Source organism: Nipponia nippon, unplaced genomic scaffold (assembly GCF_047370975.1).
Source record: "Nipponia nippon isolate SJK-2023a ecotype South Korea unplaced genomic scaffold, ASM4737097v1 scaffold_56, whole genome shotgun sequence".
Taxonomy (NCBI): Eukaryota; Metazoa; Chordata; class Aves; order Pelecaniformes; family Threskiornithidae; genus Nipponia; species Nipponia nippon.
Window position 1 is genome coordinate 78,570 of NW_028262376.1, and position 12,762 is coordinate 91,331.

Here is a 12,762-nt window from a genome sequence, read left to right on the forward strand (position 1 = left end):
GACTTTCTCTTTACTGACAGAGAATTTGTGAGTTCGGGCAATACAGCTTCACCTATTTGTACCTCTCTCACAAGACACTGAAAGAGAAGGCACACTTCTCTGGACAAAATGCTGAGGTGTTCCCAGGAATCTCAGGAGGCATGGCACACCGATTCCTGGGTTCAGGGAGCTGGTCCAGTGCCTCATCTCCATTGCTGCAATGGTGGCATCGATGCCTGGCTCATGTGCAGACTGCGTACAGGGATGTTGACATTCATTGAGCAACCTGCTTGGACCTCAGAGCTGGCCCTGCTTGGAACCAAAGGAAGGACTAGAGACCTCCTGCGTACAGAACAATTCCCCCCTGAATTGTCCCAGGAGCCAGTGCTGGGGAGACCCTCACTTCCAGCTGAATCCTTTCTCCTGGGGCACACTGCAAGGCGCAAGTGCGTGGAACAGATGGTGGGAAAAGGGACTACAGGGGTGTCCGGTCCAGGCTCCCACCAAAGGGTGGGGAATCACCAAATGCGGGTCAGGTTGGCTGTGACTTTGCAGAGCTGAAAGCTGAAAACCTCCAAAGATGGAGATCACAGAGAGGCTCTGGGTGTCCTGCTGCAGTGCAGCATCACCCTCCTAGTCAGTTTTTCCCGAGGCCCAGTCTGAAGACCCCGGGAAGAAGCCTGTGGCTGTGGTCTCTGCCATACCATCTGCCATCGCAGAAGAGCTTGGCTCCACCACCTCTCCAGGCAGGTGTCACCTGCTTTTAGGCTGCCCTGTGCCTCCCCGTCAGCAGACTAAAGAGGCCCAGTTGCCTCAGCCTCTCCACACAGCTCATGTGCTTTAGGCTCCGAAGCCCATCGTAACAGACTTCCTCTGGGCCTTCTCCAGTTTCTCCATGCTCTTTTCAAAATGGAAACCCATGGGCTCGTATGGCGTCCATCATAACTCCCATGCCCTTCTCCTCAGAACAATCCTCAGCCAGTCAGGTCCCAGCCTGTCCTGATGCACGAGGTTATTCTGCCCCCAGTGCAGACCTTGCCCTCTTTGCGTTGTAAAACTTCAGGAGGTTTCTGTTGGCCAAGTCCCTACGTGTGTTGAGGTCCCTCTGGACTGAAACTCCGACACATCAGCATTTGAGGTTTGTGGGCCAGTGTCTCAAACAAGATAACACTATGGGGAATTGCAGGACACTACAAGTACAGAAAGAGAATGACATACTTAATGGAGTTGCTACCCAAGGTTGAAAATGACCACAGCAACCATCTCACAAATGCCAAAAGAGGGCACAAAACAAGAAATGCATGGCCAATGGGGGAAGGTTTAATAGGGCAGGCTGTTCTTTTTATGGCGTATTAGGATAGTAAAAGAGAAGCACTTGTAATTTCAAGGAATGAAAAGAGAAGCAAAGGATGCTGTTGACCTTCTTTGCTGATGGCTCCTGTTTTGCCTAATGAAATCCAAGGACCACCAGAGCCTTCCCCACAGAGCTGCTGCCCAGCCACACAGCCCCTGGCCTCTGTCATTGCATGGGATTAGTGAGCCTCAAGGCAGGGCTTGAAATTTGTCTTTATTGGACATCATGATGTTCCTTTTTGCCCATCAGTCTGGCCTGTCTTTGTGCTTTGGGATGGGAGGTCTGCTCTCCTCAATAAGGTGTCATCTACAAATGCTATGAAAAAGCACTCTCTCACCTCCTCCAGGTCTTTAAACACATTGTAAACAGGGCAGGTGGCAGGACAGACCCCTGCAGGACCCTACTAGCTAGGTGCCTCCAGGCAGAGTACCTCGCATTGACTACATCCCTCTGAGCCCGACCACCCATCTGTTTATTTACCTGTCTATTTATCCAGCCAGGCAGACCAGAATATCCTAGCTTGGGCACAAGAATATTGGGAGGGTGAGGGGGGTGATGTTGAAAACTTGACTGACTTCCAGGTTAAAAAACAACCACTGCTCTCCCCGCATCCAGCAATCCTCTCCTTTCAGCACAGAAAGCAAAAAAGACAGTGAGAGACAAGCTGCCCTGGGTAAATCCTTCTCTTTCAGACACCCAGAAACAGGATCCGAGTGAACATGACCTGGGGCACAGCCATTTGCTCCTCTGAACATCCTTTGGGCATTTTGAAAGGCGCATGCAACGTTTGCACTTTCCCCATCGTCAGGGAGTTCCCCCAGTCTCCATGACCTTTGAAAGATGATGGAGTGGCTTCACTGTGACATTGGCCTGCTCACTCAGCTCCCTGCAATGGTGGCCCTCCTGTCCCATACACTGGGAAGGATGGAGTTTGCTCACGTCATCCCTGACTTGATCCCCGACTTGATCCCCATCCACTGGTAGCTGATCTCCAGAGTCCTGCCCTGGATGCCTGGGAGACCTTGCTGGGGAAGTCTGAGGCAAAGAGGACACCGAGAATCTCAGATCTATCTGCACCTGCTCTTCCTAAATTCAGCAGTGGCCACACAGGATCTTTGTTTCTTCTTTAACTGTTCCTGAAACACTCATTATTCAATTGCCTTTCAGGTTTAGACTGAGTTTTGATCTGGACCCTTGCGGAGCTTGGAGGATGCTGTCCTTGAAGAGCAGCTGTCCTGAGCTCTGCCACCATGTCACAGCTCTGTCTGCTCAGGAACAGCTCCAGCTCCTCGGGCCTGTGCCCCTGGCTGAGGGCGCTGCTGCACATTTGGGCTGAAGCACTGCAGCTGTGCAACCAGGCAAGCTCATATTTGCGATAAGAAAATCTGGTACCAAGTCTCAAAGACCTCATGGCTGCAAAGGCTTTGCTTCAGAGCAGAAAGGTGGCATGGACAAGAGAGAGCTGCATGTCTTTCTAAACCCATGTCTAAAGACCCAGCATGATATGCCTCATTGATTGAATTGAAGATAAGTCCCCCTGGCTTGAAGAAATTAGATCTTTCCTTGTAGCTTTCCTGGGTGTCCTACCTAATGATGGGACAAAAAAAGGGGATTCTCATGCCGACATCTTTTCGTGATAGGGGAAATGACACTGCTGGAAGTAAGTGTCTCTCTGCAGCTGAGGGAGGGAACATGAGTGATGCCTTCAGCCTGTTTCCCAGCAGGTTCTCCTGCAGCCCCAGGGACACCTGGAGGGAGCCCAGAGGGGCAGAGAAAGTGGTGCCTTGGGCTGGGCCTCTGCTGCTGAGCTGGGCTGGGCTCCTGGCATGGAGGGAGCTGCTGGCAAGTGGGCAGCACTGCAGAGAGACAGCTCTGCCCAGGAGCAGCTCCTCTGCAAAGGGCAGCAGGGCTGAGGGCACTGCCTGCAGGCACTGAGGGGAGATCAGAGAAGTAAGAGGGATGTTACTGGCTGCATGAGGTGGGATGATGCTGAGACCTCACTGGAGGAGAAATCTTCACAGCGCTTAACACAGTAAGTGTCTGGCAGTAGGGAAATGCACATGAGTGTCTTGGAGGTGTCTTCTAGACATGGCACACCATGCTGCAGACAGCAATTGGCAGGATGGCTCTCAGGAACATGCTCCAAAAGAGGGATACCCTGCCACACTGTCAGAGGACAGGACATGATGGGTGCCTTCTCTCGGCTGCAGGGATGTGATGCTGGGGCCCAGGGCTGTCCTTCAGAGAAGGGTCCCTGCACCCCATGACACTGTGTCCTGGGGCAGGGACTCTGCTGCCTGCCAGCGTCAGCATTCAGCCAGACCACAGAGCTCCCCATGGTTCTGCAGGGAGAAGCTGTGAGTGGAAAGAGTGATCCCCAGCAAGGCAGGGTCCTTCGGCTGTTGAGACGCTGCTGTGTGGGTCAGGGCAGCTCAGACTTCTAAATGACCCTGAGGACATTTGCAGAGGGTCATTCTAAAGATGGATGTCAAGGTAGGGGATTACATGAAAGGGAAGGTGTTTGTGCGTTGAGTATTCTCCTCTTGGTTGGCTGGGAGGGCAGTGAGAGATGGGAATTTATTTCTCTGCTCTCGAAGAGGCAATGAGACCCCAGTTCTCATCAGGACTTGTCTGAGCTGCTCCTTAGCCCCTGCACACCCAGAGATGCCCCTGGGCAGTGCCCTGCTGCCAGGAGGTGCCTGCAGGGCAGAGCGGAGAACACAGCAGGTGGGATGGGCTCTGTGAGCACAGAGAGGGAGGAGACGTGGGAACAGAGAAAGAGGTTGTGGCCAAGAAGAGGTCCAGGCAGCAGAGCCATGGGCAGGAAGGAAGGGAGACAGATGTGGGGAGTGAGCATTCAAGCGCAGCTCAGACACCAACGCTGCGTGTGCTGTCATGCACATATGGCCATGGAGGAAAAGCATCCAGCTCGCACCCTGTTCACCTGTGCGGCTCTGGGTACTGCAGTGTGTGTGGCTGGCACTCATCTCACCCTCCCTTCAGGTCGTAACAAATTCAGGAGAGTTGACTCTGTCCTTGGGAGGTCCTGCTGGGCTGCAGGCTGCCCTCCCGTAGGGCACAGCTCTCCCAGGGCATCTCTCTGTTTTGCTGGAGCCCCATGGAGAAGACACCTTGGTGCTAAGGCCACTGAAATGCTGCTGGGTGGCTGCATGTGGGCAGCTGTCATGAGCCCTCTGTGTCCCTGGTTGGGAGGACAGAGCTGAGATCCTCCTCAGGTGTGATGAGATGGGGTGAGGGGTTTGCAGATGTGCACTTGCAAACTGGATTCCTCTGCTCCCAGCACTGGCCTCTTTCTTTTGGGGGGAACACCCGAGTGCGATAGTCCTCCAGCTGGAAGAGCTGCCAGCACAGGGCAGCTGAGAGCAGGGCTGATGGACAGAGCGGCTGTCCTCACTCTGCACTAAGGGGCAGTCCCTGTGCCCAAGCTCAGCACCCACAAGGTTTCCCTTGCAGTGCAGCAGAAAAGCCAGGCATTGCTGCATTCCAACCACTGCTCAGCTGTGCTGGGGCAACTAGAGCAGAAGGCACAACCCAAACTGCCCACAGCTCTGCTCTGCAGTCAGGTGAATTGGGAGCCACAATGCTGAAAAGCTCTTTGATATCACAACTGGATTTAATCTGAGATCACCCCGTGTACCTGTTTACCTACTGGTGTAGGGCAGGACTTAGTCCTGCAGAGCCCCCAGCAGAGCCTGCTGCTCCCTGGGGCACCCTCAGCCAGCACCAACCACAGCTCACCAAAGCTCTTCCCGAAAAGTGAAAGGCAGTTTGGAGGGGCTTCTATAAGAAAGTGAGTAGATTTTTCTCAAAGCAGTCAGCCTTAACTTCACCCTTCCTTTACCTCCTTGAACAGATCCTCGTGAGCAGAGGGACACAATGTCCAACAGCAGCTCCATCACTCAGTTGCTCCTGTTGACATTTGCAGACACAAGGGAGCTGCAGCTCTTGCACTTCTGGCTCTTCCTGGGCATCTACCTGGCTGCCCTCCTGGGCAATGGCCTCATCATCACTGCCGTAGTCTGCGACCACCGCCTCCACACCCTCATGTACTTCTTCCTCCTCAACCTCTCTGTTCTTGACCTGGGCTCAGTCTCCACCACTGTCCTCAAAGCCATGGCCAATTCCATCTGGAACACCAGGGACATCTCCTACATGGGATGTGCTGCCCAGCTCTTTCTGTTTCTCTTTCTGATGTCAGCAGAATTGTATTTTCTCACCATCATGGCCTATGACCGCTACGTTGCCATCTGCCAGCCCCTGCACTACGGGACCCTCCTGGGCAGCAGAGCTTGTGTCCACATGGCAGCAGCTGCCTGGGCCACTGGGTTTCTCAATGCTCTCCTGCACACTGCCAATACATTTTCCATACCCCTCTGCCACGGCAATGCTGTGGACCACTTCTTCTGTGAAATCCCCCACATCCTCAAGCTCTCCTGCTCACACTCCTACCTCAGGGAAGTTCGGCTTATTGTGGTTGGTGTCTTTGCGGTCTTCGGGTGTTTTGTTTTCATTGTGGTGTCCTATGTGCAGATCTTCAGGGCCGTGCTGAGGATCCACTCTGAGCAGGGACGCCACAAAGCCTTTTCCACGTGCCTCCCTCACCTGGCCGTGGTTTCCCTCTTTCTCAGCAGTTCAGTGTTTGCCTACCCGAAGCCCCCTTCCATCTCCTCCCCATCCCTGGATCTGGTGGTGGCAGTTCTGTACTCAGTGGTGCCTCCAGCAGTGAACCCCCTCATCTACAGCATGAAGAACAAGGAAATCAAGGATGCCTTGTGGAAAGTGCTCCAATGGGTGCTGTTTCACTGAGAATAACCCTCTTCCCCTCCTCTGCATGTTTCCCAGAGTTTATCTTATGCCACAATTCTGCTTTTTTCTCCTGTGATAATTCTACTTAGAGATAATTCACTGGGTTTATACTCCTTCTGTGGGGGTTTGATCCTGTTGTGTCTGACCCTCGCACAACACTGTGTCACATGTGGCCCATCACATTGTAGCTCTTCAGTAAAAGGGAGCCTCCTGGCTGCAGTGCCTGAAGGCTGGGCTCTTCTTCCAAAGTTCCTTCCAGGAAAACGTCCAAGGAATTGGTCTTTTGAAGTTTCTATTCTCCTTTTGTTCTCAGTGGTTTTGGGGTTAAGCGCATGGTAACCTTGTGTTCCACTGGACCACGTGTTCTGTTTTTAAAGGCTCTCTTCTTGGTGTCTAATGGCAGTGGAGATGGTCTATCAGCTCCCCATTCTTTCCCCAGGTTGTTTCTTGTATGACAGGACACATGGCATGTACCAGACTCTCTAGAAAATACTTTGGAGAAGTCAGGAGAGGAGAGGATGGGGACTCCCCACGTGCCCTGGGGCATCCAGCACTCACAGTGCAGAGCCAGGTGTCATGGTGAAGGAAGCAAGGCATCCAAGGTGCAGAAGAGAGGGTCATGGTCTGTGCCATGTGCCCTGAACACCCCAGGGAAGCTGCCCCAGGAAATTTGTCCCAGACCAGTCCCACACACTGGCCATTTCCATCTCTGTCCATACACCCCAGCCCTGAGGAGGGACCTTTGCTGCATGGTCACCCCCATCCTCCTATGGGGCTCAGTGATACCTAATGCCACTGTCATAATTAATAAAAAGGGAAGCATTTTCTGATTGGACAGTCAGGACTCACCAAATCTCACAGCTCTTACCACAGTTGGCCTCTCAGCCAAGCCCGTTCTCAGACAGCTCCAGCTAGGTCAGCTGCTCATGGCCTTGTCAGGACAAATATTGAACATTTCCATTGAATGATATCCCAAGTCAGGGGATTTGTTTACATTCTGTTTACAGCCCAGAACACCCCATGCTCTGCAGGTATCTCATTGCCTTATCTCTGGCCGGAAACTTCCTCATTTCAACATCTGACTGTTGCCTATAATTCTCCTGCCAAGCCATACTGTTACAAGACCAGTTTCATATTCCTGAAAACCTCCCCCTTGGGAATAGCAGGTCACTATGAAGTTCCAAGGCCTTCTCTTCTGCAGATTGAACAAGGCCCTTTCCTCCCCTTTCTCCTCCCAGGCAAGTGCTCCAGCCCCTCAGCAGCTTGATGACTCTCCACTCAACTCCCCGCCAGTTACCAACACCTCCCTTGCTGTGCTGGTGATCTCTGGCCAAGAGCCCAGCAGCCCCACAGGCGCTCCCTCCCTCCTTCCCTTCCCCAGTGGGGGCCCAAAAATGGACACGGTTGTGTACAGGTGGTCTAAGGAGCGATGAGCAGGGGGAGACAATCACTGCCCTCGCTCTTTTGGTGAGACTCCAAGACTCTGCTGGCTGCCTTTGCTACCAGGTCGCACTGCTGGGTCATGTTTGGCCTTCTGTCCCCAAGCACCACAAGGCCATGAGGAAACACAGGCTAGGCACTCTCTGGTTCTCCTGAATTCATATTGTCAGTGACACCCAACCCTGACTGAATTTGCCCCCTCCTCTACTCCCACCAGATGTTCTGGACTGGACAGTCCTTCTGACTGTCAGGTTTGCCCTCAATGGCATCCCTAGGCACAGGAATGGTCCTCCCAATTTAGTGCCATTGACAAACGTGGTGACAGTTGCCTCCTCTGGGTCATGGATACAGGTGCTAAACTACACAGGGCTCAGGAGAGGCCCCTGTGCTGCCCCACAATGCCCCAGTATGGCCCACTGCCCTCCAGGTAGGGTGTGACCCCTTCTCCACTGCGCTCTCAGCCTCATCCTCCAACTGCTGTTTCACCCATCTCTTTGTCGACCCATCCAGACTGTAATGGCCTAACGGGGGTACCAGGATCAAGGGAGACCATGCCAAAAGTCTTGCTGAAGCTGAGGTAAACGACATCCACTGTTGTCCCCTCGTGCATAAAAGCAGTTCCTTCATCAGGAAGGCCATCAGGTTGGGGAGGCATGATTTACCCTTGGCTAATCCATGCTGACTGCATTTGGACACCTTCTGCTCTTTGAGGTGCCCAGCAATGTCCCCCAAGAGCACTCATGGGAAGGCTCACTCCTCCCCCAAGTGAGCTTGTACAGCCTGGGGTTCCCAGGGTTGCGCTTCTGGCCTCTTTCAACGATGGCTGCAACATCAGTTTGTCTGCAATCACAAAAGATCTCTATCAATCTTGCAACCTCTCAAAAGGGATATTCCAAGGAAATATTGATCTTCCAGTGTAACTTCATTACCAGTGTTCTGCCTCTTACACCGTGTATTGAATTTATATTTAAATTAAGTTTAAATTTAAATTATTAAAAGAAATTAAAATGATTTACATTAAATTAATTTTTATCTTTCATATGTTTTCACCTCTCTTGATTGAAGAACCATTTCTAAGGTCATCTTTTCAGATGCAGACTGCCTAGACAAAAGCCCTTTCCCTTATTCTCCAGGTTTCTCCTCCCCTTACTCTTTCTTCATTCAGATTCCTCGCACCCATCCAGTTGCTGCTTTGACATCAGGGACTTAAAAGTTTGCCTGTCTTGCAGCAGGCTAATTGTCTCCTTAGCCAACTCTTTAATTCTGTTTATATCTCTCTTCTTTGGATCTCCCTACCTGAAATAGTTCTCCTAAGATTATCCCCTGTAGAAAGGCAACCTCATTAGAGGCAGCTTGGACTTAGCATATGCTCGCAGAGTCTGTTTTCTTTATGGAACTTGACCATGCTTGACTTTTCCTTTGCTTGCAAATAGGAAAAACCCTCCTGTGGCTGTGTGCAGCCACGTCTCTAAGGAGAGCAGGGGGGAGATGGTGCAAAGGAGCTGTACCATCCAGCTGCAGAGATGAGTGGAGAAGTCTGCTGTAAGGAAAAGTCCCAGGTGGGCAAGGAGAGCAATGGTGGGGTTGGGGAGGTGAGGTGGGAGGTTGTCAGAGCTCAAGGGACAGCTTCTCCTACCAGTCCAGACCTCCTGAGGAGACACCCTGCAGCGATATCTATTGGAGAATGCTGCCGTCACCTCTTCTCTAAACTGAACAATAATAAAATACACCCTTGAAAATAAAACCTTATGTTTATTAGAAGCTCTTTGAAATCTTTCCCCATAACTACACTAGGAAACAGCTCCAATTATCTGTACAACTCCTGAAGACTTGATGAAAATTACAGGAAGAGACATGGCTTGTTAGGGCTTGCTTTATTTCAGTGAGCCCCATGGAGGATTTGTGCTGAGTCCTTCAGCTTCAGGCATTGAGAAGAGATTGCACAAACCTCTCCAAGAGTCAGCATCAAAAGCAAAACCCAAAGTACCTCGAAGTATTAATAAGCCCCACTGAGGGCCATTACTGGCAAAGCCTCCCCAGGGACTCGTTAGAGCAGAGAATTGGAGGCCCTGATTGCAGGCAGGCAAAGGGAATGGGCAGGCAGCTCAGCTGCTGAGGAAACCCTGGCTTTGTTTTATGAAGCAGCAAGACCAAGCGCTGACCCCCAGCCCCGGGGAAGGCAGGTCCTGTCCCTCACGCATTGCTCAGGGCTCTTCCTGGGGCAGTGGGATGTGGGGGGGGTGATGCTGAGTGCAGGACAAGGCTATGACAACTCCCAGCCTTACTGGGGGTGTGCAAGGAGGCAATGAGGCCCCCCAGTGCCTTAGGACAACATGTGTCCTCATAGGCCTTGGGGGCAGAGACAATTGCCATAGTTAAAGGGAACGGCCTAGGATTCTCTTGGCCACTTCCAGCCTTGCCAGTGCTCTTTGCCATCTCCACCACAGCTTGTCCTACGCTGTCCCACAGCTGCTTCTTTTGCCCTGCAGGCTGCAGACACCCATCTCACTTCCTCACCTTGCTCTCACCCTGCCATTTCCATGCATTCACCGATGTCTGTCCACCCTCACACTCTGTTCCTTGAAACACAAGGACATGGACTGATCTCATCCTCCTTCTGGAGGACTTCATCTACCACAGCACCACCCTCTGAGTGACATTTCTTCCTCCTCATGTCCAATCCCCACCATCCAAGCTGCACTGTGTGGCACTGTTTCGCTCTCCTGCTCTTTCCTACATCCAAGGAAAGTTCCACCATCTGGGAAAGCACCCTTCTAAACAGGCATCCAAACCCATCAGCCTTCTTGTAGCCCTTCATCTGACCAGACACAAGTAACCTCACCATGATCTTCCAAGGCTGCGAGCCTTTCTGCTTCTCGGATAGACATGACCAAGCTGTGTGCCTGCTGCTGTCCCATCCTGTACTCAGGCAGAAGAGACATGACAGCCACAATACAAGCCCCCTTCCTGGAGTGAGCCTGGGTCCTTCGGCAGAGGGGGTCTCCCAGCCAATGTGCCAACCAGGAGCCTTCTGCTGGCCTGTCAGAGACACTGGCAGAGGGGAGTTTAGCAGCACATATCCCAGCCATGAGTCAAGGGCTGACCTATCGGCTGTTTCAGGAAGAAGTGACCTCACAGCGCCTTTCCCAGACACATTCCTGCTGTTGGCCTCTCACCTCCAGAGGCAGAAGTGACCTCACAGCCCCCTTCACAGCCATTGGCTTCCCAATGGATTATGAGTTCCCGAGACACAATTGACCGCATCATACTGTTCCCAGCCATTACCCTCTTTGTGGCCCAGGACGTGAGCAGACAGAAGTAAGGTTGTTTCATCAAATTTATCTAAAAGATTTCCTATCAATGATTTGTGTGGAGAAATGTTTCTCAGAGGAACTGCTGTATTTATACTGGTGCATTTTATGCCTCTACTTCTCTTTTTTTCCTTCTTCTTCTGGTTCTTCTGTCTTCAAAAAGCTCTCCAAGGAAAACATTCATTGAATCCTAAAATAACTCAGCTTGGAAGAGACCCCTGAGCATCACCTTGTCCGCCTATCCTGCTCAAGGCAGGGGGAACAAGATAAGGCTGTAGAATGGGTCTGCCCAGTTTGGCATCATCCACAAAGGACCTGAAAAGGCACTCCAGCACATTATCCAGGCAGATAATGAAGACACTCAACAGTGTTGGCCCCACTGCCTGCACTGAGGGATGCCACTAGGAAGTGGCCACCAGCAGGACTCTACCACTGCTGACATTTGGGCTGGATCCACCAGGCACCTTCCCACCCGCTACATCACCCACTTCTTCAGTCCAGGTATCATCAATCTGACTATAAAGAGACTATGGGAAGCCATGTCAAAACCCTTGCTAAGGCCCACATACAAAACATCCCCCTCTTTCCCCTACCCACAGAGGTTTGGCAATCCCTTTCTTGTCCTACAAGTACCTGGAAATGGCTGCAGGACTGAGGTAACGATGACCAGCCTGTAATTCTCCCAGTCTTCCTTCTTGCACTTCTGGAAGAAAGGTTTGATGTCTGCCTTTTCCAAGGACCAAGAACCTCTCTGATGGCTCTGACACCTCTGAGGGCACAATCCAGAAAGGGTGACGAGAGCAGCCAGGAGCATTTGCAATGAGCCTGTGCAAGGCAGGTGAGATGAATCTCGCTGGGCGGGGGGGGTTTGTTCCTGGAGTCACACACAGAAAGGGCAGGGCCCTGTGAGGTGCCCATATCTGAGCTGGCCTCATGCGCTCCTCATACACACAGGGGTGTTCAGAGGCACGAGTCCTTCCCTTCCACGTGCGGAGGCAGGGCACTGCAGCAGGCACAATGGCTCTCTGGCCTCCTGTTCCACTGCCAGAGGCTGGGAGGCACCTCAGCCCTGCGGTGTATCGCCCTGCTCTGCACCTCTCTGAGATGCCCCTCGGCATGAGGAATGGACACAGGGACCTTGGTTCACAGAAGCACATCCCAGTGCTGCATTCAGGTGATTTCCCAGGGGATGTTATGCTCAAAGTGAAGTGACCTGGAGGCACTGTCTGTCCCACTGGCCTTCATGGCACCTCTAGGAAGAGCTGATGGCATTTGGGCTCAGTGAGGTTCATCTCCCCACAGGCACACAGTGTGCATGCTGAAGCCACCTCTGTACAATGCAAACATGGACGTCTGACCTAGTCATTCGGTGTCCCTCCATAAAGAACCTCTCCGAGCTGGAGTGAGAGGCCAGTGCTGGGAATGGTGGTTGCAAGGGGCTGGTCTGTGGCCATTGCCCTGGGGCACCTTGCCCAGGGTGTCAGGCAAACACAGGAACAGACCAGAATCTGCTCTGCTGGTCCTTCCAGTCTCTCACAGCAGGCCTGGCTGTGCAAGGGACACTGCTGTGTGCCCCAGCCCTGCACACTCACACACTTTGGATGTTTAATGGTGTTTTCCTCCCCAGGGCACTGTCTTGAGCTTGTTCTTGAGAGAATCTTTGGAAGAAGACCTAAGCCTTCATGCACTGCCCTGAGGACATCACCTTTCTTTTTGGAAATGCTGTTATGGAGGCCAGCTCTGTCACAGAACTGCCCATTGCCTGTCCCTGCCTGCCGTCACAGGACTACCACAACAATAACAAAAAATACAGAAGACAGGCTGCGCCTGCAGTTAGTTACATTATAACAG

The 12,762-nt window shown here is 52.2% G+C and overlaps 1 protein-coding gene across 1 annotated transcript; it reads left to right on the plus strand.

The window, feature by feature from the left end:
- The first annotated feature begins 5,230 nt into the window (after positions 1 to 5,230).
- LOC148051699 (olfactory receptor 14J1-like) lies at positions 5,231 to 6,160 on the plus strand. The gene has a single exon (XM_087735404.1). It carries the CDS (start codon positions 5,231 to 5,233, stop codon positions 6,158 to 6,160), a length of 930 nt encoding a protein of 309 aa, XP_087591530.1.
- The last annotated feature ends 6,602 nt before the right edge of the window (positions 6,161 to 12,762 follow it).